Source organism: Pelmatolapia mariae, linkage group LG23, assembly GCF_036321145.2.
Source record: "Pelmatolapia mariae isolate MD_Pm_ZW linkage group LG23, Pm_UMD_F_2, whole genome shotgun sequence".
NCBI lineage: Eukaryota > Metazoa > Chordata > Actinopteri > Cichliformes > Cichlidae > Pelmatolapia > Pelmatolapia mariae.
In genome coordinates, this window is record NC_086246.1 from 41,726,901 (window position 1) to 41,749,746 (window position 22,846).

The 22,846-nt window shown below is 40.6% G+C and overlaps 1 protein-coding gene and 2 long non-coding RNA genes across 5 annotated transcripts; all 3 read left to right on the forward strand.

Moving 5' to 3' along the window:
• Window positions 1–1,370: 1,370 nt before the first annotated feature.
• On the forward strand, window positions 1,371–2,076 carry LOC134619955 (uncharacterized). Its single transcript, XR_010092061.1, has 3 exons — window positions 1,371–1,458; window positions 1,770–1,858; window positions 1,972–2,076. It is a non-coding gene; the product is annotated as an uncharacterized LOC134619955 (long non-coding RNA).
• A 167-nt stretch (window positions 2,077–2,243) lies between these two features.
• LOC135932326 (uncharacterized) lies at window positions 2,244–3,399 on the forward strand. Its single transcript, XR_010573418.1, has 3 exons — window positions 2,244–2,268; window positions 2,573–2,756; window positions 3,225–3,399. It is a non-coding gene; the product is annotated as an uncharacterized LOC135932326 (long non-coding RNA).
• Window positions 3,400–15,059: 11,660 nt separating this feature from the next.
• LOC134620186 (ELAV-like protein 1) lies at window positions 15,060–22,158 on the forward strand. 3 transcript variants are annotated; one of them, XM_063466215.1, is made up of 8 exons: window positions 15,060–15,197; window positions 16,400–16,462; window positions 16,619–16,839; window positions 17,959–18,162; window positions 20,104–20,207; window positions 20,669–20,822; window positions 20,910–21,135; window positions 21,279–22,158. In XM_063466215.1, exons 4-8 carry the CDS (start codon window positions 18,024–18,026, stop codon window positions 21,595–21,597), a joined length of 942 nt encoding a protein of 313 aa, XP_063322285.1. In that variant the 5' UTR covers window positions 15,060–15,197; window positions 16,400–16,462; window positions 16,619–16,839; window positions 17,959–18,023; the 3' UTR covers window positions 21,598–22,158. The 3 variants fall into 3 exon arrangements, with proteins under 3 accessions (XP_063322285.1, XP_063322283.1, XP_063322284.1); XM_063466213.1 differs by lacking the exon at window positions 16,619–16,839 and adding an exon at window positions 17,820–17,891 and having other exon boundaries at window positions 17,994–18,162; XM_063466214.1 differs by lacking the exon at window positions 16,619–16,839.
• Window positions 22,159–22,846: the final 688 nt, after the last annotated feature.

Below are 22,846 nucleotides of genomic sequence, written 5' to 3' on the forward strand. Positions count from 1 at the left end.
GAATTAGAATGAAAAGAACAGAATTTGAATGAAAACAACACAATTTGAATGAAAAGAACAGAATTTGAATAAAAACAACGGAATTCCCAGATAGCAAGACGACATTGAATCTATGTTGATTTTTCATCCGAACCGTCGTATATGGTCGGGGTTGAAATGCCAATGTTGTAACAACATTGAAATACTGTGGTAAACCGACGGTCTTACTATAGAGACGTTGTAACGATGTTGATTCACCGTTGTTTTTTTGTCATTGATATTTGATCTATTTATAGTCGACCAGGTGACAACAACAACGTCGAGAAAACGTCTATTTATAGTTGACGATCATTCGGCTCTGGTCACCATCAAAAACCATCGATTTGTAGTTGAGCATTAAATTGCATTGCAACTGATCGGGTATAAAGTACCAGAGAAAGTAGATTTATTGTTCATTTGTTATCAATGACTTGGTCTAGTTCACCAGCTTTAAAAAATCGTGTCTACGTGCAATTTATGTATAGTTGACCGGGAAATTAAAGCAGCGATCACTTGGACTATTCCGCAGCACCCCTCTCACATTGGTACACCCCCCCCCCCTCCCCCGGTATTCATTGTCTTCTACAGTAGAGCGGGACATTTGATTTACTCTCAGCGGAATTGACCGGAGAAGGCATCAGTTCATGCACTGCACTGGCCCGCACCACGATTAGTATAAGGTAAGAATGAATGATTTTTTTTCCTACTCGGTATTTCCATGTTTGCATTTGAATAACAGTAAAAAAAAACTTGTTAATGTTGTACATTAACGAGTTTTTTAAATTGTGTCTACTTCTTACAATCTGGCAACAAATAAATTGCACTGCGAACAAAGTATATCAACAAAGAAAACATTTTCGTTTCATAATTTCTTCGTTATATTCCCTTACAAAGCTAGCTTTAACGCTTCGAGGTTTCCTTTGTTCTTGCCGTCGCCTCGGCGCTTGACCCAGACTTTCGCTCTGTAGTTGCTTAGTACTACAAAAAATTCTAAATCTGTGATATATGATTGATAAACGTAAAGTTAACTGTATAAACGTGTTCAATGACTTTGTTACTTTTGATGATTGGAGAGCACTCGCTTCAATTCGCACACGAAAACTTTAGACTCAGTTTGAAAGCTCACGCAGCATGCGTGACTGTACGTTGCATGCTCAACTAACTTTACGTTGCACGCGTACATGACTTTCCGTTTGTGCCTTGAATAATGAATAAGGCTACGTCCACACGTACCAGCGTATTTTTGAAACCGCTGATTTTTCTATGCGTTTGCACCTTTTGTCCACACGTAATGTATGTCTGGCCGTACATTGTGTTTGTATTTCCAGGCACATTTCACGAAGCAGAACACAGTCTTCAGAGATATCCACGTGAACGCTGTGATACGTCTGACCTTCAGTCCGAAGAAGAAACTCAGACCAGTCTTAAAAGAAAGCACAAGTAAAACCTTTATATTCACAAACATATCTTTGCTTGTTAAGAATTTATGATCTTGTCTTTTATACATATCTGTGGTGCTTGCATACTGCAATATCGCCACATAATATAGTCCAAAAAGTGGAAGTTTGTAAACTTTTTAAAAATGCAAAGCCGTGTACACTTGTGCACTTCAAAAATTCATTGTATACTGTACCTTCTTGCACGTCTCTGTTTCCTGTGTGTGTTGTTAGAAATTAAACTAACTTTAGGAAACAATATGCCAAAAGCATATTTACAATTACTTAAGACCGTTTTTAATTTATTTTCTTTAGACCAAATCCCCTGTACACATATACGGACTCAGAGGATGAGCAGCCTACAAAAAAACGGTTTCCCCAGGCCCCTCGAGTGAAAATACCAGGTAATAAAATACTGTCTAGTGTCTGTGTACATATCTGTGTCTGACACAAGGAAACTTTTTTGACAAGTTGTCTGTATTCTTAAATACTTAAAAAATTATCTTTTTCTAAACAGCCCTCATCACTCCGCAGTCTGCCCCCCAGCCCACTGATAGCAACCATCATAATGCCCCACCCAGCTTCCGGCACCTTTCGCCACTCCGGCACAAACCGACACAGCTTTGCGATCTCGCCAGCATGCAGAGTCTGATGTCTTCCCTATAGATGGTATGCTTTTAAAAAAGCTTTAAAGCTGCATCACAATGTCATTGTAGTCTTATCTTCAAAACACCAGTTTATACTCCTGAATGTCATCTTGTTGTGATTTTTTTTTCTGTAGATTACACAGACTCTGTGAGGCCACTATTGCAAGGCAAGTTTGAAAATCTTGGAATTTCACAGTTTACATGGTATAACAAATATATGTGACAGGCAAAAACTAGTAAACACTTTTAGCAGTTACAAGAACTAACAAATGAATATCCAACAAAAGTGAATAGAAATACATTGCACTGCCAATACTTTGGTTTATTCTTTGTATGACTTGAAAATCAGGCTTTAGGGAAAACCAAATGACATGTTTCTATCATCAATTACATGAAGTAAACACACAAGCACTTGCATACACATTTAAGACATGAGACACGCTAATTCCATCTCATAAAATGTGTCTGTAGGTGAGACGCTTTGCGTTGATTGGTGCTGCTGGACCACACTGGAGGTGCGAGTCCGCTGTGTAATGGTTTATGCCATTACAAAGGAGCTGGCCTCTGTACTCAACTGGGCAGGGAAAAAATACCAAGGGCCAGACAAAGCAAAAAAGGGCATTTAAAGAGACAGCGCTGTGCAGATGCATATTTGGTAAGTTTTAACATTTATTGTAGTTTTATGAGCCTAAAGTGAACAATAAAGGGATCAATTGATGTGCTGGGTGCATTTCACATTTCCTATGTCTGTTTTTTGCTATATTACTTTGTCTTTCTTAATAACAAGACTTTCATGTCCGGTTAATCTGGAGATGGAGTCTTTGGTCTTCGGCTTGTTTTGTCCTCGGGTTGTACACTTTGTACAGCCCGACGACCCCATGTTTTCTTTTTTTTAAAGGATACACGGCACACCATGCTAAGACATATCACATTTTCAGCTTATAGCTCTTTGGGAATCAAATGCAGCAGTTTTCTGATTTCCGCCTGGTGACTTTCATGTTTATCAGCCTAGGAGTTTACATACATTCTCCCTGCTGAAGACAATTAACAAGAGCTTATTCATGTGCTCTAATTCCCTTTTTTTGTCTTTGTTTTTTTGTGTGTGTGTCTATTTTTGTCCTAGATGGCCTGGCGCAGCAGGTAGGGGCGAACTCTATGTCTGAGTTGGTCTTTGCTCAAGCAGTCCAGAAATGGCTCAGATATGCTCCAGGTCGTACGGGTGGCGCGCAGGACACACATCATCCATCCCCATCCCGGAGTAAATGATAAAAAGTGACGTGAAACATAGAAATGTAAATAGGAAACTTTGTCTTTTAATAAAGTATTTTGCAAATGATACATGTCTATTGACCTTTTTTGTTTTTTTTCAATAAAAAGCAACTGTGCTAAAGAGGTGGAAAATCAACACCATAGCTCAACAGTGTTTCAATATCAGAATCTGACATTGTTTCAATGTCAACAGTGTTAGAAAATATAACGTTGAATCAATGTCAAGTTTCAACATTGATTCAACATCAAAACCTGACGTTGTTTCAATGTTAAAAATGGGTGCAAGAGTGACGTTGGGTCAACGTCACACTTCAACGTTGATTCAATGATGTCGCCTGATATTGACTCAACATTGTTTCAATGTTTCCTTGCTATCTGGGTTAGAATGAAAAGAACAGAATTTGAATGAAAACAACAGAATTTGAATGAAAACAACGGAATTTTAAAGGAAAGAATAACATTTGAATGAAAAGAACAGAATATGAACGAAAACAACGGAATTTGAGAACAAACAATAGGATTTGAATGAAAACTGGAGAATTAGAATGAAAACTGAAAAAGTAGAATGAAAACAACAGAATTTGAATGAAAACAACGGAATTAGAATGAAAAGAACAGAATTTGACACACACACCCCCGGTCTCTGCGGCCTGCTGGAGCGGGGGGGCTAGGAGGAGGAGTTGGCCGTCCGACTGGGGTCTGGTGTGTGGGGCCTCCCTGCTGCTGCGGAGTCGGGGCAGTCTGCTTCTCCCCACTGCAGGGAAAAGGGTAACACCACGTGGGTCTGGGTGCAGTTTCCCCCTCCAGGGGCAAGGGTACCTAGACCCGGTTCTTAGAGTACGCTTGGGGAGTGTGATTGTGTGTACAGCGTCTCTTTATGTCTGTCTCCACGTTGGTTGAGTGTGGAGTAATTGCCTATGAGAGCATGAGGGTGGGAATGGATGTTTGTATTTGAGTGTGCCTGTATGTCTGTGTCTATATGTCAGGTTGGGTATCAGACGCCACCTCTCTGGGGACATCTCAGGCCCTCCAAGGTTTGGAGGCCTATCTCCCCCCACCACTTCCCCTGCCGGTGGCAGACGCCCTCAGACATCGATGCGTTGGTGGTTCTTTGTGTCCGGGGGTGGGCGTCCGGGTACACACCGGCTCACTCCTTGGTGGCTGCTTATCCGGGCCTGGAACCTGGGGCTCGCTCGGGCCACTTCGGGGGTGGGGTGCCCTCGGCCTCTCGGCCTGGGGCTCGGTCACTCAGGCACAGCTGGCTGCCGGCGGAGCTCACGGGCACGTCACTGCAACCCCCCCTGGCTTCTGCTCCGCGGCTGCTGAGTGATCCCTCATCTGGGACTCTCCTCAGCTCTTTCTGGGACAGTGGCGCGGCTGCCCCTCTGTTGGTCTTCCTTGGTCTCTTGTGTTCTGGGGGCCTCTGGATGTCTGGAGTTTTGATCTCCTCCATACCTGCTTCATGCCCTGGAGGATGGGACTGTGGCCCCCCACACCCTCTAGCAGATCATTACATTAAGGAACCTTTTAAATACAAGCGCGCTCATGCTCACAGGTGTACACACAGGTGATCACACACACAAACTACACCCTTTTTGGCTCCTACCTCAAAGCACACTGTGCGCTGTCGATCTTACGTGCTGCACAATAATGTTTAATATTAAGTATGTAGTGTTATATTCCCATATATCATTGTGATGTTGTTTATTCTATTACTCTCGTTTTCTTCTGCTTGTTTTCTTTTTTCTTTCTCAACAGGTGATCCAGGTGATCGATATATGTATTTTTTGTCTGCTTATTTTGTTGGTTTTTGTTTTTTGCCCTTTATCCCCGTCCCTCTTCTCCGCTGTTTTTTTTTTTTTTGTTTTGTTTTGTTTTTTCCCCCCTCTTTCTTTCTCCCTTTTCTTTTCCCCTGTCCCGTATCTAGCAAGTAAAAAAAATAAAATAAAATAAAATAAAATAAACAATAAAAGGTAAATCAAATGGACCATTACGGCAAGGCTGGGATGGTCCATTTGGTAAAGTAAATCCGTTGGGCATCTTTCTTCGCCTTTAGACAATAATTCTGATGGCAAAAGAACCAAACGGGACAGGTTTAAAAAAAAAAAAAAAAAAAAAAAAAAAAAATTTGAATGAAAATAACAGATGTTGAAAGAAAACAACATATTTTGAATGATAGCAACGGAATTAGAATGAAAAGAACAGAATTTGAATGAAAAGAACAGAATCAGAATGAAAACTGAAGAAGTACAATGAAAACAACGGAATTTTAAAGGAAAGAACGGAATTTGAATGAAAACAACAGAATTTGAATGAAAACAACGGAATTTAAATAAAAACAACACAATTTGAATGAAAGCAACGGAATTAGAATGACAACAACAGAAATAGAATGAAAAGAAGAGAATTTGAATGAAAACAACAGAATTTAAAAACAAACAACAGCATTTGAATGAAAAGAACAGCATTTGAATGAAAACAACGGAATTTGAATGAAAACAACGGAATTTGAATAAAAACAACACAATTTGAATGAAAACAACGGAATTTAAATAAAAACAACAGCATTTGAATGAAAAGAACAGCATTTGAATGAAAACAACGGAATTTGAATGAAAACAACGGAATTTGAATGAAAACAACGGAATTTGAATGAAAACAACGGATGTACAATGAAAAGAACAAAATTTGAATTACAAGAAGAGAATTAGAATGAAAGCAACGGAATTTGAATGAAAAGAACAGAATTTGAATGAAAAGAACAGAATTTGAATGAAAACAACTGTTACGACCCGGCTCGTAATGACCGTAACCAGCGCAGGACGTCCCGCGACTTCCCACGCCCAAACAGACACAGCCACAGCGTTAGATTCTTAACAATAATTTATTTACAATAATGGCACAATGGGGGAGTATATACTTCGGGGTGAGCCAAGGCCAAAACAATAAACAAAACTCAACCTATGCTTCGGTTCCCCTCTAACCTATCCACGGAAAAGAAAACAAAGGAATAACACAGACTGACCTCCCTGGTCTAAAAAACACAGGAGAAAAGAAGGCATCTCAAAATAATCGGCAGCTCACCCCTACTTACTCCGCACCTCACACACATGCCCGACTTTATACTAAAAGACTGTAGCTGCGGCCGCGCCGTCAGGGCCAGAGGCAGGTGCATGGGAAGTCTGCCACACATCCCAACCAGTGCAGCTCTTCAGTCGCCCTTTTGTAGCTCACGGCCACCGCAGGAACCAGTCACATCAGGCCGGTCATCAGGTCCACCAATCACAGCCGAGTCCCTGCACAGGTGAATTTACATACACACGTCACACAACAGAGAAACCAACAGCACACGTAACACAATTAAAAGAACAGAATTTGAATGAAAATAACGGAATTAGAACAAAAACAACAGAATTAGAATGAAATTAACAGAATTTGAGAACAAACAACAGAATTTGAATGAAAACAACGGAATTTGAATGAAAACAACGGAATTTGAATGAAAACAACGGAATTTGAATGAAAACAACGGAATTTGAATGAAAACAACGGAATTTGAATGACAAAAACAGAATTAGAATGAAAACTAAAGAAGTAGAATGAAAAGAACAGAATTTGAATGAAAACAGAATTTAAAAACAAACAACAGCATTTGAATGAAAAGGACAGGATTTTGAATGAAAACAACGGAATTTGAATGAAAACAACGGAATTTGAATGAAAACAACGGATGTAGAATGAAAAGAACAAAATTTGAATGAAAAGAAGAGAATTAGAATGAAAGCAACGGAATTACAATGAAAAGAACAGAATTTGAATGAAAAGAACAGAATTTGAATGAAAACAACAGAATTTGAATGAAAACAACAGAATTTAAAAACAAACAACAGCATTTGAATGAAAAGAACAGGATTTTGAATCAAAACAACGGAATTTGAATGAAAAGAACAGAATTAGAACAAATGGAACAGAATTTGAATGAAAACAACGGAATTTGAATGAAAAGGAAGAGAATTTGAATAAAAGGAACAGAATTTGAATGAAAACAATGGAATTTTAAAGGAAAGAACAGCATTTAAATGAAAAGAACAGAATTTGAATGAAAGCAACGGAATTAGAATGAAAAGATCAGAATTTGAATGAAAACAATGGAATTTAAATAAAAACAACACAATTTGAATGAAAGCAACGGAATTAGAATGAAAACAATGGAATTTAAATAAAAACAACACAATTTGAATGAAAGCAACGGAATTAGAATGACAACAACAGAAGTAGAATGAAAAGAACAGAATTTGAATGAAAACAACGGAATTAGAATGAAAAGAACAGAATTTGAATGAAAATAACAGAACCAGAATGAAAACTGAAGAAGTACAATGAAAACAACAGAATTTGAATGAAAACAATGGAATTTAAATAAAAACAACACAATTTGAATGAAAGCAACGGAATTAGAATGAAAACAACGGAATTTAAATAAAAACAACACAATTTGAATGAAAGCAACGGAATTAGAATGACAACAACAGAAGTAGAATGAAAAGAACAGAATTCCAATGAAAACAACGGAATTAGAACAAAAACAACAGAATTAGAATGAAATTAACAGAATTTGAGAACAAACAACAGAATTTGAATGAAAACAACGGAATTAGAATGAAAACAACGGAATTTGAAAACAAACAACGGAATTTGAATGAAAATAACGGAATTTGAAAGAAAACAACAGAAATTCTGTTGTTTTCTTTCAAATTCTGTTGCATCTACTCTTCTGTTTCATTCTGGCCACAGCACCTCATCCATATCACAAGCAATGTTTGCCCTGGTTGATCGGCAGGGCAAATATTGCCAAGCATGGCGAATCCAGCCATGAATGGCATCAACTGCTATATTTTCACATGCATCTTCCATAGCTTGGGAAGGGGTATATGTGTCTGTGGATTTCGGTCATACACTTTCCATCTCCAGGCAGAAAAAGATTCCTTATAATGGGCTTGAGGAATGGAGAACATGGAGGGAGATAAACAACTAAAAAGTGTGGGTGGACAGTGAACCAGTTACCGACTCTGAAACAAACATGATACGTAATACAGACTTGGAGTGGTCACTATTGTGAAGCATAATCAGAGTATGAGTATGTACAGTACTGTAATTTATATAGTGTTGAGAGTATGCATTAATTGTGGGATTGTATGGCACTTACTTCCACATGTATTGCAATTCATTGACTCTTTCTGAATTGCGTTCAAATGGCACCCTGTAGAGCTGGTTCATCCTCAGATTATTTCTGAGGTGTGAAAAGATTTTGTTTATTATTCAAATATGCTTTGCTTGTAACTGTGTAAACCTCTGAATGATATGCTGTGATTGTGTAAACTCTGAATGACGATTCACTCTGATAAACATGAAGCCTTGCCTATGCTTATCAAATGCCTGTGAAGACAAGTTCCTGTGTAAAGAGGAACGGAAAATGCCACTTAAGCAGACGTTTAGTATAGTACGGACAGAATGTTTAGTAAGATATGCATTTGTCAGTTAAGCAATATATATTCTGAGAACAGGCGGAGACTGCCTCCGTCTGCTGTGTAACCTACGTGCCTATATAACCTGCAATAAAGAAGAGTACTGTGTGACTCTCTCTCGAGACGTTCACCCATGTACATATGATTGATTATATTGTCTCACTGTGTCTCTGTTTTACTTTGGCAGCCTTCTGTTTGGGAAATTTTCCCCTGACATTTCTTGGTCCTTCGAAGCCGGATGAGACGGCCTATTTAAAGCAGCTCTCACAGAAGGCGCCTCACCAGGTCCCGTCGGTGCGAGAAGCCCACGTTAAAATCTGCCGGCAGCTCACGCACTAGGTGTGTGATAAAACCCAAGAGCGTGAATTCGGATCTTAGTCAACGTTTTACAAGCGGTCCGCACCGTCGGGGACTGATCAGGTGCATCTGAAGAAACCAGCGCCAAGGTAAGACAGACTACTTTGAGATAATAAAGGTTTGCGCAAAAACGAAACTTAAGACTCGTCCAAGACAGACTGGAAGTATTAAGCTCGTCTTGAGGACTGGTAGTCAGCTCGCCCGCAGAGGGTTGGAAGCAGCAAAAAACGAAAACGAAACTTAAGACTCGTCCAAGACAGACTGGAAGCATTAAGCTCGTCTTGAGGACTGGTAGTCAGCTCGCCCGCAGAGGGTTGGAAGCAGCAAAAAACGAAAACGAAACTTAAGACTCGTCCAAGACAGACTGGAAGCATTAAGCTCGTCTTGAGGACTGGTAGTCAGCTCGCCCGCAGAGGGTTGGAAGCAGTAAAATAAATATTGAGCTCGCCTAAGAAAGGCTGGAAGCACTACGCTCGCTTTAAGGAAGCTGGTAGCGTGAACGCTCGCCTAAGAAAGGCTGGAAGCACTACGCTCGCTTTAAGGAAGCTGGTAGCGTGAACGCGCGTTAAAACTGTCTGTCTTTTATGGTTTTTTTGGTGGAATAAGTTGATTTTTACAGCACAATAAGGAGGCTGAACTATTCCACTGATTTGTTTACTGTCGGTTGCTGAAGTACTGGTGAATCGAGAAGAAGGTCGTGTTTTATCACATAAAGTTGACACCGCTTTTGAGAATAGCTCAAAAGTAGAAGGGCGTGTCAGCCACCTCTCTCTGTTCTCGTGCCAGCGAAAGCGCCGCAGGTGTGTGTGTGTATTACTAAGCGCTAAATACATAAAGAAATAAATAAAATAAATAAAAAGTAAACAAAGAACTATCAAATAAAATAAATAAAAATTAAATATGGGAAATAAATCTACAAAACCCGAATTGACTGCAGATGAACAATGGTTAGAGAAAAAATGCCCTGGTGCAGGACAGATAAGCGCAAATAGGTGGAGAAATCCCAAAAAAACAAACTGCACCTCCTGGGAGGGGAACTGTAGCCCTGGCCAAATATAGCAATTAAGTAAATGCCTACACGCAGAGATAGAAAAGACTAGTGGTAAAAAGAAAGTCCTGCGCATGTTCGAATACGTAAGTTTCTTTGTACCATGGCAGGAGGAAAGTAAAAAGTGTGAAGAGAAAAGAAACAAAAAGCAAAATAAACAAAGCGAAAAGCCACCTACTGAAACCACCAATCCTCCTCCTTGTCAACCACCTCCCTCAGCCCCGGGTCCCCCTGATACTGAGCAACCATACCCCCCAAATCCTTATCCCCCTGTTTCAAAAAATCCCTTTGTAAAACCACAAGACCCTTATGTCTCAGCGAGACAACAACTGAACCTAATGACCCGCGAAGACCCACCGCCATGGCCTCCAGGCCCGTTAGGGCAATTTCCGTTAATTCAGGCGCCAAACCCAAATTACGAGAGAATTAGAACAACATTAGCGCCTAGGCCAGATTACGAAAAAATAGGAGAAACAAAGCAAAAAGAAAACGAGTCTGCCTCTGACTTCCTAGACAGACTATGACCAGTCTTTAGACAAAACTCAGGCCTACCGACATGTGTACAGGCATGTGCAGCAGCCGCGGAGGCAGTCAAAAAGTCGGCAGACATTGTGTTAGGACACTCTCTGATAGTGAAGGTCCCACACGCCGTGACCTCTATATTACTACAAGCCAACCTGTCATACTTAACACATGCAAGACAACTGTCTTATGTAGGCATCCTGCTCTCACAGTCACACATCACTGTTGAAAAGTGTGGTCAGCTAAACCAAGGCACCCTGCCCCCAACAGAAGCAGAGTGGATGACAAAACTACTGGAAAACAAAGAAATAGTTTTGAGCAACCAACTGCCGCGTGATTCTCTCCCAGTCTCTTCCAGGTCCTGCTCACAACACCCACAGCATGCAAGATTGCTGAACGACCCTCGTGGATTCATCAAAGCCACACAAAGAAGGTTGAACCAATCCAAGACCCACCAACATCTCCTTAAAGTGAGTGATAAGTTTAGACTCTGGTCCTCCCCAACCTCTAGTGTTCGCTCGGTGGGGGGTAGGGTGATCAGTGGCAACACTCGTGATCCCACTCCTCTGGCTGAGGTCTACTCATTAGAGGCTACGGGTGTGTCTGGTGGTCGAGAAGAGGAGAACACTCACAGGAATGGAGATGCTAGACAAAGAACCCAAGATTCCACTGAGGGAGAAAGGAGAGATGGACATAGACGACGTCAATATTGGACAACAGGATGCCAGCTGACAACAGTCACAACCCTGTGCTTCATGTTTGTGTTCTCAGTGTTCCTGACAATAGCCATCGTATCCATGAACATGACCTGCACCGATAATCCCTGTGATCCCCACTGCCAGCAGATTTATCGTCAGTACCCAAATGTGACATGCTCAGAACAAAGTGCTGTCCCTAAACAAAATCATCGCACCACGGAAAATGTGGAACTGACCCGGAAAAAGCGCAGTTTCTGTAGAGGGTACTGCTACGGAGTGGCAGAGGCCAGGAAATATGACAACCCATGTAACCAAACTGCAACCCTGAAGAAGACCGAAGATCTATACCTATGCTACCACAAAACCAGTTTTTCCTCTGCAGTATGGATCCCACTAAACTCATTCCACATTGGAGGCCGTCGAGGTGACAAGTGGAACGAATATGACTGGTACCTGTCAAGCACGGACTGGGACCGAGGCTAGGACACAGTCTTCACCCATACTGGCAACGACTGGACCATAAGAGCCCTGATCAACAGGCTGATAGCAACTGCCATTACACCAGACCCTGTCAGCCCAAGAGAAACTATGACGTTATTGGAACACACTGACACTGACACAGACACTGATGATGATGAAGCTGATTCAAGTGAAGAGAACAGCCTGTAAATAAAAAGAAAATAAAAACCCCTGTTAACAATGATGCAACAGTTAAAAATGCTAAGTCAAGAGACTGTATGCTGAACAGTTAAAATGAAAGGACTGGTTTTTGTAGGAGTTCTTCTACTCCTACTCTGTTGTTTTACTTCTTGTATTTTGCCATGTGTACAATAAAGTTGTTGCAGTTCATGTGCAGGCATACCTGACACTGCCCATGGACGAAGATGATGATAAATCCCCGTGACACTGAAATGCTGTGATACACCAATGTATGACGTGCTGATTAAAAATGCGCTGCAAGAAATCATGCACAGATAATAAACCAATGGTGTTTTAACAAGTGTGAAAGTTAAACAACAGGAGGGAAATGTGAAAAGATTTTGTTTATTATTCAAATATGCTTTGCTTGTAACTGTGTAAACCTCTGAATGATATGCTGTGATTGTGTAAACTCTGAATGACGATTCACTCTGATAAACATGAAGCCTTGCCTATGCTTATCAAATGCCTGTGAAGACAAGTTCCTGTGTAAAGAGGAACGGAAAATGCCACTTAAGCAGACGTTTAGTATAGTACGGACAGAATGTTTAGTAAGATATGCATTTGTCAGTTAAGCAATATATATTCTGAGAACAGGCGGAGACTGCCTCCGTCTGCTGTGTAACCTACGTGCCTATATAACCTGCAATAAAGAAGAGTACTGTGTGACTCTCTCTCAAGACATTCACCCATGTACATATGATTGATTATATTGTCTCACTGTGTCTCTGTTTTACTTTGGCAGCCTTCTGTTTGGGAAATTTTCCCCTGACATGAGGACACAGTCCAGTGTTGATAAGCTGAGCTTATCAGTATTTTGAAATATGTTGTTGTCTTCTATTATTTTTCTTTGTATTTGCTGTACTGTTATGGCATTATTTTCTAGAAGCATGTTAATGATTTCATTCTCCTGTTCAGGAGACAGAAGACGTTCCCGACCACCTCGTGTTGGTAAGCTTTCAGCTCTGCAATACAAATAGTATACTGTAAAATACTATGAATAGGCCTACTATGTAGGAATACAATATAGGAATACATTTCCCAAATACGTGACACACACTTTACTTTCACATTCTACAGAACAGTCCACAGGCAATACTGTGCTACAGTAAAGTACTCATTGAGTACTGTAAGATTTCTTACCTATTCTCATTTCAGAAAGTCCGGATGATGGATGCTACAGTGCACCTGATCAAATTTGGCTGTACACTTTGCCCAGACTTCCTCATTGTTAGACCATGGTTGACCACATGGCCAACCAAAGTGGCTTTGATCTCATCGGAGATTACGTTCCTTGGCCTTCATCGTCCTCGTCCTCCTCCTCTTAGTCTCACTCCTCTGGCTCTGCCTCTGTTTCCAAGGTTAGCATCCATTGCTCCAAAACAGAAGAGCTCACCTGTTGCCCTTTTATATAGCTCTGATTTCTTAATTGCAATTATGTGTGAAAGGTGTTTACCCATTTGGGCAGTGCATTTATCGCATCATATAATGTGTTTTCTGGATACACTGTGCTTTTTCAGGGTTCAGAGATTGATGGCTCCGTGTCAGAGGACTGGCTATGAATTTCAGACGGATCAGGCCTTAACTTAACAAAAAAGTTATCAATAGTTCTTTTCATCTTTTCTTATTACCCACAGCTAAATCCACTTCTGTCAGGCCTAGACTACTCACTAGGACTGGGTATCGTCACTGATTTCTATAATCCATTCGATTCCGATTCACGAGGTCCCGATTTGATTCAATTTTGACTCAGACAGTCAGAAATATTATAATTCTGATCACTTATCAGTACTGATACATGTGAGACTTCATCAGAGGCGTGAGCATCACAGCAGATGCCTTTGTGTCAAAAGTAACTGAGGTCTTATTTCCTGTTTGGTGGTTGTTGAAATAGTTTTGTGAGCTTTATCGTTTTATTCAAGCTACTCACTTCTCTCTATCCACCTGCATTTTCAACTGGACCACGGCCAATCAGAGAGGTCCTGCCCCTGACTATCTCTGATTGGTTTAGACCACAATAGGGGCATAATGTGTGTCTGTTTTGACCACACGGAGACTTTCAGAGTTGCGGAGGCTTTTCTTTCTTTTTTTTTTACTCAAACAGTTGGTCGCACCGGTGCGACCTAGGATTTTTTAAGTTAAAAAATTTTGCGACCAAATAGAGCCCTTCATGTGATGAGTTAGTAGGAAAAGTAGGGCAACTGAGCTTACCATTTTGAATGAAAGTGTGTTTCTTGTGAAAACAAAGATTTTCTTCATGAAAATTGTGCCAAAGCAGAGAATTGTGTGTAGTATTTTGAAAAAAGTGTGTTTAAAAAATGCAATTTGAGTGTAAAGCAGGAATTGTGTTTGTAGTTTAGCAGGATTGGTTCAGGGGGTTGGTGCATCAGATACATGTTGTAGTCATTGTGTCTTAAGTACAAGTAATTGTGTGTAAATAACTGTGAAAAACTGTAAAAGGGTTTTTTTCCCCCTCCCACTGTCAACAGAGTTCTTGCTCATAAGGAGGTCATGTGATTGTTGGGGTTTTTGCTGTTTTCTTTTTATTATTGTAGGGTCTTTTCCTTACAATATAAAGGTACAACATTCGCGGGAGTTGACCATCTCATTCTGAGCAGACAGATGTTTTACAGCTGGATGTTAATGTTTGGGTGATGTCATGTTTAGTTTTCTGGTACACGTGTTGTCGGTTCTATTTTATAAATAAAGTTCTTCAGTAAAATCAAAACAAAACTTCTGATTTAATTTTCGTGTTTTCCCAATGACTCCAGCAGGGGGCAAATAAGGAGCACAGTCCTATTTTACAGAAAAAGAAGAAGAACGACAGGAGGAGATCTCGCGATACTTCACTGGGCGGCAGTTGGTTCTTTGTGTGCAGCAGGGAACGTGCGTGTTAGGATCGACAGATCATCTCATCTTCCAACTGCGGATCGATATCTGACCCAATCACACCGGATCACCTGTCCGCACTCCCACAGGTAAGAACGGTGACGTCTTTGAGTGCCAAGGTGCGAGTGGCCGAGTAGCCTTGTGGTGTGCCCGCGGTGCTAACAGCGGCTAATGCTAGCAGCTCCGCGGCCTCACTGTGCGCGCTTTTGTTTTACCCACTTTACCTGCTTATCTATCCACATGTGAGACCCGACTGTAATGAGAACTGGACCGGAACGGGAAACCTACGGGTTTTTCTGAGAAACGCCAGCGATCTCTGTAATTAAGTTAGTGATTAAGTAAATATGTGTTAATCCATTAAGTTAATGTGTTCACCTGGACCTGTGGGCGGTGCTTCACCGGTTAGACGGTTCTCGGGGTGTCGGGCAGGTAAATGTAGTTCTAGAGCTCTTTGGTTGGTTAGAAATGTTGATGACATTCTCAGACGTCATTCTGATTGGCAGTGTTTGGGGTCAGAGCTCATCTTATAGAAACCTGCAGGTGAGTCAAACAGGATATAAAGGAAATGGTGCTTCTTAAAGGCCGAGAAACATCTGGAATCATTGTCTTGATGCATGCTCAATCATCCAGGTAAGTAATTCCCAAAAGTTTGATTCTGTTAATCTTGATGTGGCTTTTCCAATGGGAGAAACATTTCATCCTCATGTAGGTGACTTCTTCAGTCTCAGCTGACTGCATGACTCCACTGTTTATTCAGTAGGCTAGCTTCCGTTGTTGTGCAAATGTACTGTTTATAAGGTTGGAAACCTGCAGTCAGCTGAGACTGAAGAAGTCACCTGGATGATGATGAAACGTTTCTCCCACTGAAAACGTCCAGATGAACATAATCAACGTTTTGGGATCTGGAATCAACATCTGCACATTGATCCACAGAGAACACCCGGACTTCACAGGTGCTTCTCAATCAGTAATGCTACTGTAGCAACAGGAACATAAGATAATACGGAGTGAAATGACCTGTGAACATTGTGACTCAGATCACAGACGGAAAATTGGCACGCAGCAAAGGGCCGCAGATCGGACTCAAACTCGGGCCACTGCTTTCTGGTTATGTGGCATGTGGTTGCCTGCTCACCCACTGAGCTAAACTGGCGACCCATCATCAGAGAGTTACTGGTTTGGGTTTCCTGATTGAAACAGATTGAATTCTGATCACCTTCAGTTTATTGGTCGAGGAGCTTGCAAATGATAAGCAATGATCAATAATCAGCTGCTTTTGCTGTTTTCACAGACGCAGTTAACTTCCTGAATCATTTCCATGGCGCAAAGACGAGGACACATCAGGTACCTGAAGGTGAGTGGATCAGTAGTGATCCAGTGTTTTTAACCTGTTCAGAGGCTGTGCTATGAAGCAGGTTCAACAAATTCAAGCTTTCTTTCAGTTAACCAGCTTAACAAAATGATAGCACGAGGACCAAACATCAAACTGTTTCTGCATTTTCTACATCAGCAGCTGAACATATGCATCATGTGACTTCACACCTGGGTTTCAGCCATGATGTCACCCAGAGGCCATTGAACAGGTTTTACAAATAAAACGATGAGCAGAGGATCTCAGTCTCACTGACTCAGACTGTAAATGACAGAATCGGTGAAAACAAGGCAGTTCCATCAGATTTAAACCTGCTCCTGACCATGTGATCGGCACGCATTACCACGGTGATCTCACAGGTACAACGAATGCCACCTTTGTGGCACAGAACTCTGAGCTTAAGCTTGCTAAGTCGGCAATCTGGCTTTGTACTACAAATGTAATCGCAAAGAGAATTCAGAGATTATCTGAAAACTGGAGCCTATGATTCCTTTGGGTGATCTGGTTCTGGGTCAAGTCGTTGAGACTTTTTCAGGTGATTTTCAAACTTTGAACATTCATACGAACACTTTTTACTATACCTGACTGCTTTCTGTTTCGCCTTCACGCTCCGATAAACGCATCATAGAGCAGCTCAGGCTTCAGTGTCTTGCTCAAGGACACTTTGGCCTGCAGACTGCAGCAGAACCACTAACCTTCCAATTAGTAGATGAGTGTCACCCATCCCAAATGACAGAATCTGAATCTGTGAACATATGTCAGCATGAAATGTAATCAGATTACAGTCAGACTGTCTGCTTATAAAATGTCACTTTAAACACATTTAGTTCAGTTTGGATCTGAAAGTCATTTCAGCCTTATCGTCACTAAAATCCATCATTGAGCCTGACAATTGATCGCTGATTGATGTCATGTAAACGGTGATTCTACAATAACTGTAATCGGATTACACTCATACTGTCACTAGACATTTGATTCTAAGTTGTAATCTGTCATTGATGGAATAGCTGTCTCTGTGCTGATATATTGATGAGTGATTGGTTGGACTGACTTAATAGCTGTGACTTTATGAAAGCAAGGGTCAGTCAGCTGATTCAGGTCCAGGAGGAGGGGAGGAGTCAGAGGGAACACCTGTCAGAGGTTACCCAAAGTTTAGTTTAGTTCCCAAAATTTGTTACCATGGTGACTGATTCAGTTAATTCTCTTTCTGGAACAGAAACCCAAGTCTATCTTATCTCAGGGTTAACAAACTCAGAGTTTTAGCTGAATCCACTTCCTGAATCAGGGCCTGGGGATTAGTGCATGTTTACGACAGGTGTGTGTGGTGTGTGTGTTTCAGGTGTGTGAGGTTCAGAACTCTCAGGGTGATGTCAGAGACGCTTCGCTCGCCGCTAAAGGAGCTGCTGGAAATGTGAGTGCTACGCTTTGATTGGCTGAATCTGTTCACTTCCTTTATTCTGGCATCTTTTTGACTTTAGTGAAAGTGATGATGGTGATGATGTAATGACCTCAGGAGCTGTACGATAACGGGTACGGCGAGCAGATGATGGAGGACGAAGACGCGCGCACGAACCTGATTGTGAACTACCTGCCACAGAGCATGAGCCAGGACGAGCTACGCAGCCTCTTCAGCAGCGTTGGCGAGGTCGAGTCTGCCAAGCTCATCCGCGACAAAGTGGCAGGTAACGATGAAAGTACTGCTAATGTAGTGCTGAAGTACCACTAATACAGTACTACTGAAGTGCTGCTGCAGTATCACTGTTAGTACCACTACTGCAGTACTACAGTAGAATCACTGTAGTACTTCTGAGTACCTGGACTGCAGCAGGCGCTCAGCTCCACAATCATACTGCAGTATTATTCAGGTAGTACTATGGTATTACTGGGGTACTGTTTCACACAGTAGTACTGTGGTATTACTTTGCTCACTACTAACGATGCTAATTTTACTAAAGACAAATACCAGATTACTTGAAGCATTATAAGTTTTACTGTGAATATGTTTTATTTCAGTACTTGAAGTAAATGTATTTCAGCATTAACACGTGTACTTGTTCATGCTTCATTGTACTTCTTTGTACTCCTGATGCTGCGCAGTAGGTCACAGCTGTATTTTGCAGTAGTTGTAGTGTCAGTACATAGTCGTTATAGTACTGTTTGCAGTATTTCCTGTTCACTGTTGTTTTTTGGGGGGTTTCAAGACGATCAGCTGATTTTTGTTTGTTTTAGGGGTTTTTTAACTCTGTTTTTTTGTTCTTCTTTTTTTTAGGTGAATTTTGTGATTTTTCTCTCTTTTTTTGTCATAAAACAATTTGGATATTTTTGTTGTTGTAATCTTCATTTTTTTTCACACCAGGTTTAATGACATCAAAGTGTCTAACAGGTACTTAATGCTGATTGGTTACATCAGGGCTGGGCGAACAAAGTAAAGTTATTTACTGAATGATTCAAAACAAATTAAAGAATGATTTAGAAAAAAGGTGTGGTAAGAATATGTTGACACTAACTGAACTTCTTGTTTTTTATTTTATAAGAATTTGAAACTTTGTAATTACATTTTGAGGCGACGGTCGTCTGGTGATGAATGTCTTCAGATGACACGTGGCTTGGTTGCAGGTTTTCAGGTCTTCTGCCCTACAGCAGAAACAGAATAACTTTGATTGGCGAGTAAACGGCGAGCATGTCAGTGCCTGAGCAAAGAATGAAAGTTTTGGTTGAATATTTTTTCGTCCAGCCTCTGATAAAGGTGTTTTGTTTTTTATTTTATGTGGGGTTTTATTTTGTTTGTTTTTTAAAAATATTTTCACCTGTTTGATTTTTTTTTTTTTTCAGGCTGTTTGTAAAACTTTAAAAATATTTGAAGATTTTTTTTGTTCTGAACAAGTCGAGAAAACAGTCGTTTTCAACAGTCGTGTGGGGTGATGCAGGATTACATCCTGCCAGCGTCTAATCGTCAGGTTGTCGTGCGTTCAGTACAACCATGTGCAGATGTTTTGTGCCGACGGTTTGATCATCATCATGTGGCTAACCACCGTCATGCCAAAGTAATATATCACCAGTGAGTCATCTTTAACCTCATTCACTGACGACGATAAATTATTTACTTCCATGGACAGATCTTACTTGAACTGGTCAAATCAGGTGAGATCTTACCTTTTCAGATAAAAAAAAATAAATTAATATTTTTATTGAATATTTAAACATTTAATCTGGATTTTATTTCAACTCGATGTAAATGCAGTTTTTATTTTCATCACTTTATTTTCTGTGAGAACTAATTTGTGTTGAAGTGTAACAGGAGAGATGACCTTTAACCTCTTTGTTTGTAGTGAGTTTTTTTCCGAAGTTGATTTTTTTTAAAAAAAATTTTTTAAATAGCCAATGTACCTTGCAGTGCCACCTAACTGTTTTGAGAGCTAAAACGTGGCAGGTGCACGGCGGTCAGGCGGCATGGTGGGTGGCGGCATGTTTTCCCGGTTTGTTCAGAAAACTGATGTTTTCCAATTGACTGTATGGATCTCTGTACTTAGTGTGAACTCTGTGTTTGTTTCTATCAGACTGTGTAGCAGCTGTAACAGACGCTTTTGTTTTTTATTTTGTTGTTTTCCTTTGTGTTTCTCTAGGCCACAGTTTAGGTTACGGCTTTGTTAACTTTGTTAACCCTAGTGATGCAGAGAGGGCTATCAGTACCCTCAATGGCCTGAGGCTACAGTCTAAAACTATCAAGGTAACGTGCCACAGGTGCTCTTTGTTTTTCCTGTCTCAACTGATGTGTTATGTTCCCCGGACAGTAGAGGGCACTCTCACCTGTCTGATGGATGAAGGTATTTTCAAACTCTGCTGTTTTGTTTTTATTGTTTTCGCACCGACACGTGTCAACACTGAATCTGTGAATTTCTTCAATTCAGTGAGACAACGTACTGCACCTTTTACTTTCAGACATTAATGATATTAATGCTTTTATTTTGGTGATCAGAGCCTGTTTCGATGCTTTTATTTTGTGTTTTGTTTTGTTGTTTGGAAAAATTGTGGATTTTTATTTATTTTTATTGAATATTTAAAAATTTAAATCTGGATTTTATTTGAACTCAATGTAACTGTATTTTTTATTTTCATCACTGCTTGTTTTCTGTGACAATTATTTTGTAAAGATGATCAGCGGACTTACTTCCTGTCACTTCCCCGCAGGTTTCATTTGCACGGCCGAGTTCGGACGCCATCAAAGATGCGAACCTGTATATCAGTGGTTTGCCACGGACTCTCAGTCAGCAGGACGTGGAGGACATGTTCTCGCACTACGGTCGCATCATCAATTCTAGAGTGTTAGTGGACCAGGCTTCAGGTAACGCACGCGCTCAGTAAGCTCAGGGTCATGTGATGGCTTGTGATGTTTGGAACTGAAAAAATTCTGTTCTGGTTGGCTGTTTAGGTCTGTCACGTGGCGTGGCCTTCATCCGCTTTGATAAGAGGGCTGAGGCCGATGACGCTGTCAAACACCTGAACGGACACACGCCTCCCGGCAGCGCTGAGCCAATCACAGTCAAGTTTGCTGCCAATCCCAACCAGGCCAGGAACTCCCAGATGATGTCACAGATGTACCACGGCCAATCACGACGCTTTGGGGGGCCCGTCCATCACCAGGCACAAAGGTTCCGGTATGCTGACCTGCTCTGATTACTGTAGTCTGAGTACTCTAACCTCCCTTGTCCCGAGATCCAGCAGCTAATTGACTTAGATGTTTGTTACTGTTTGATGAGAATCAGTTAATCTGCAGCTGTCTAATACTTCGTGTGTCCAGGTTTTCTCCAATGAGCACCGACCACATGAGCGGAGGGGGTGGGGCCTCGGGGAGCTCATCCTCTGGTTGGTGCATCTTCATCTACAACCTGGGCCAGGAAGCTGACGAGGCCATGCTGTGGCAGATGTTTGGCCCGTTCGGCGCAGTCTTGAATGTGAAAGTGATCCGAGATTTTAACACCAATAAGTGCAAAGGCTTTGGCTTTGTTACAATGGCAAACTACGAGGAAGCTGCCATGGCGATCCACAGCCTGAACGGGTACCGCCTGGGGGACAAAGTCCTGCAGGTCTCCTTCAAGACCAGCAAGGGGCACAAATAGTGGAGGGGGCGAGGCTAAAACTAATAACAGGTGTTTTTGTTTTTTGTCTGTTTTGTCAGTTTTTCCCAGCATGCCCTGTTTCTTTATGTCAGTAAGTAATTTTTCTGACTGTGTGGGCGTTCATCCACAATAAAGGACTGAAACCTGCAGTATGACTGACAGCTGACTGTCACCATGGTTATGAACATAACTGGAGTTGTATTGATTTCTGCAGGTTTACTTTAAAACATTTGGGGTCAAAGGTTACGGAAACTAAATCTGCTCTTTTCTGATTTCAGTAAAACGTTCAATTGGTTTTATGTACAGTTTATGTAAATGATGTCATGGTAACCACTGACAACCGATTAAAGGATTAAAAGTTTGGACAGGTAACCTGACGTTATTACGTCAGGTGATCAGGTCAGTGTTAGACGATTAGTTTCATGTTGTACAGGTGAGGTAGAGGAATGCACCTGATGAACAGGTAACTGATGTGAAGTCGATTTTCATTTGTTTTATTTTTGTATTGCAGCTTCATTGTGACATTTATTCAGCAATAAATCTGTTATTGTGAAAACTTAACCTGTGTCTGAATGTTTTTCTCCCCTTTGTCTGAATTTCTTTAAACTGTCAAAAGTTTTCTTCATCGATGGGCACAAAGTGTAGAGTTTATTTTATTATTTCTGTGTCGTTGCATATTCAGTACAATGGTGTGATTGAGCGATGACAAATGCAGTGATCTGGTTGGACAAATCTGTTTATTTGGATCCAAAACATCAGAAAAATCTAGCTTGGTTTGAAAAAAGAAATGCCACAAATTCATCCTGTGGATTTACGCATCCAGTGTGTAAGAATAGGTAAGTCCGAAAATATTTTCAATGCACGGAATTTACGCATCCTGTGTGAAAGTTTTACTGGAAGCCAGTTATAGAGGACCACAAGGCCACATGCATTGAAATAAAGAATTCTGTGCTTAAATTATGAATTGTTGAATAAATCATCCATTTGTGAATTCATTTTTTAAAATGATTTTATTTATTCAAACAAAACTAAGGAAATTGATTATTTAATAGTTTAAAAATAAAAAAACAATCAATTTTTCAAAGTGAATTATTAATCCATTAATAAATACTAAATGAAAAATTGATTTCACAAAAAATATTAAACTCAAAAACTGATTTTCAAAAACCATTTTCGAATAGAAAACCCTCTCTTACTAATTATGTTTTCTATATATTGTACTTGTTTAAATCTGTCATCTAAATTCTTT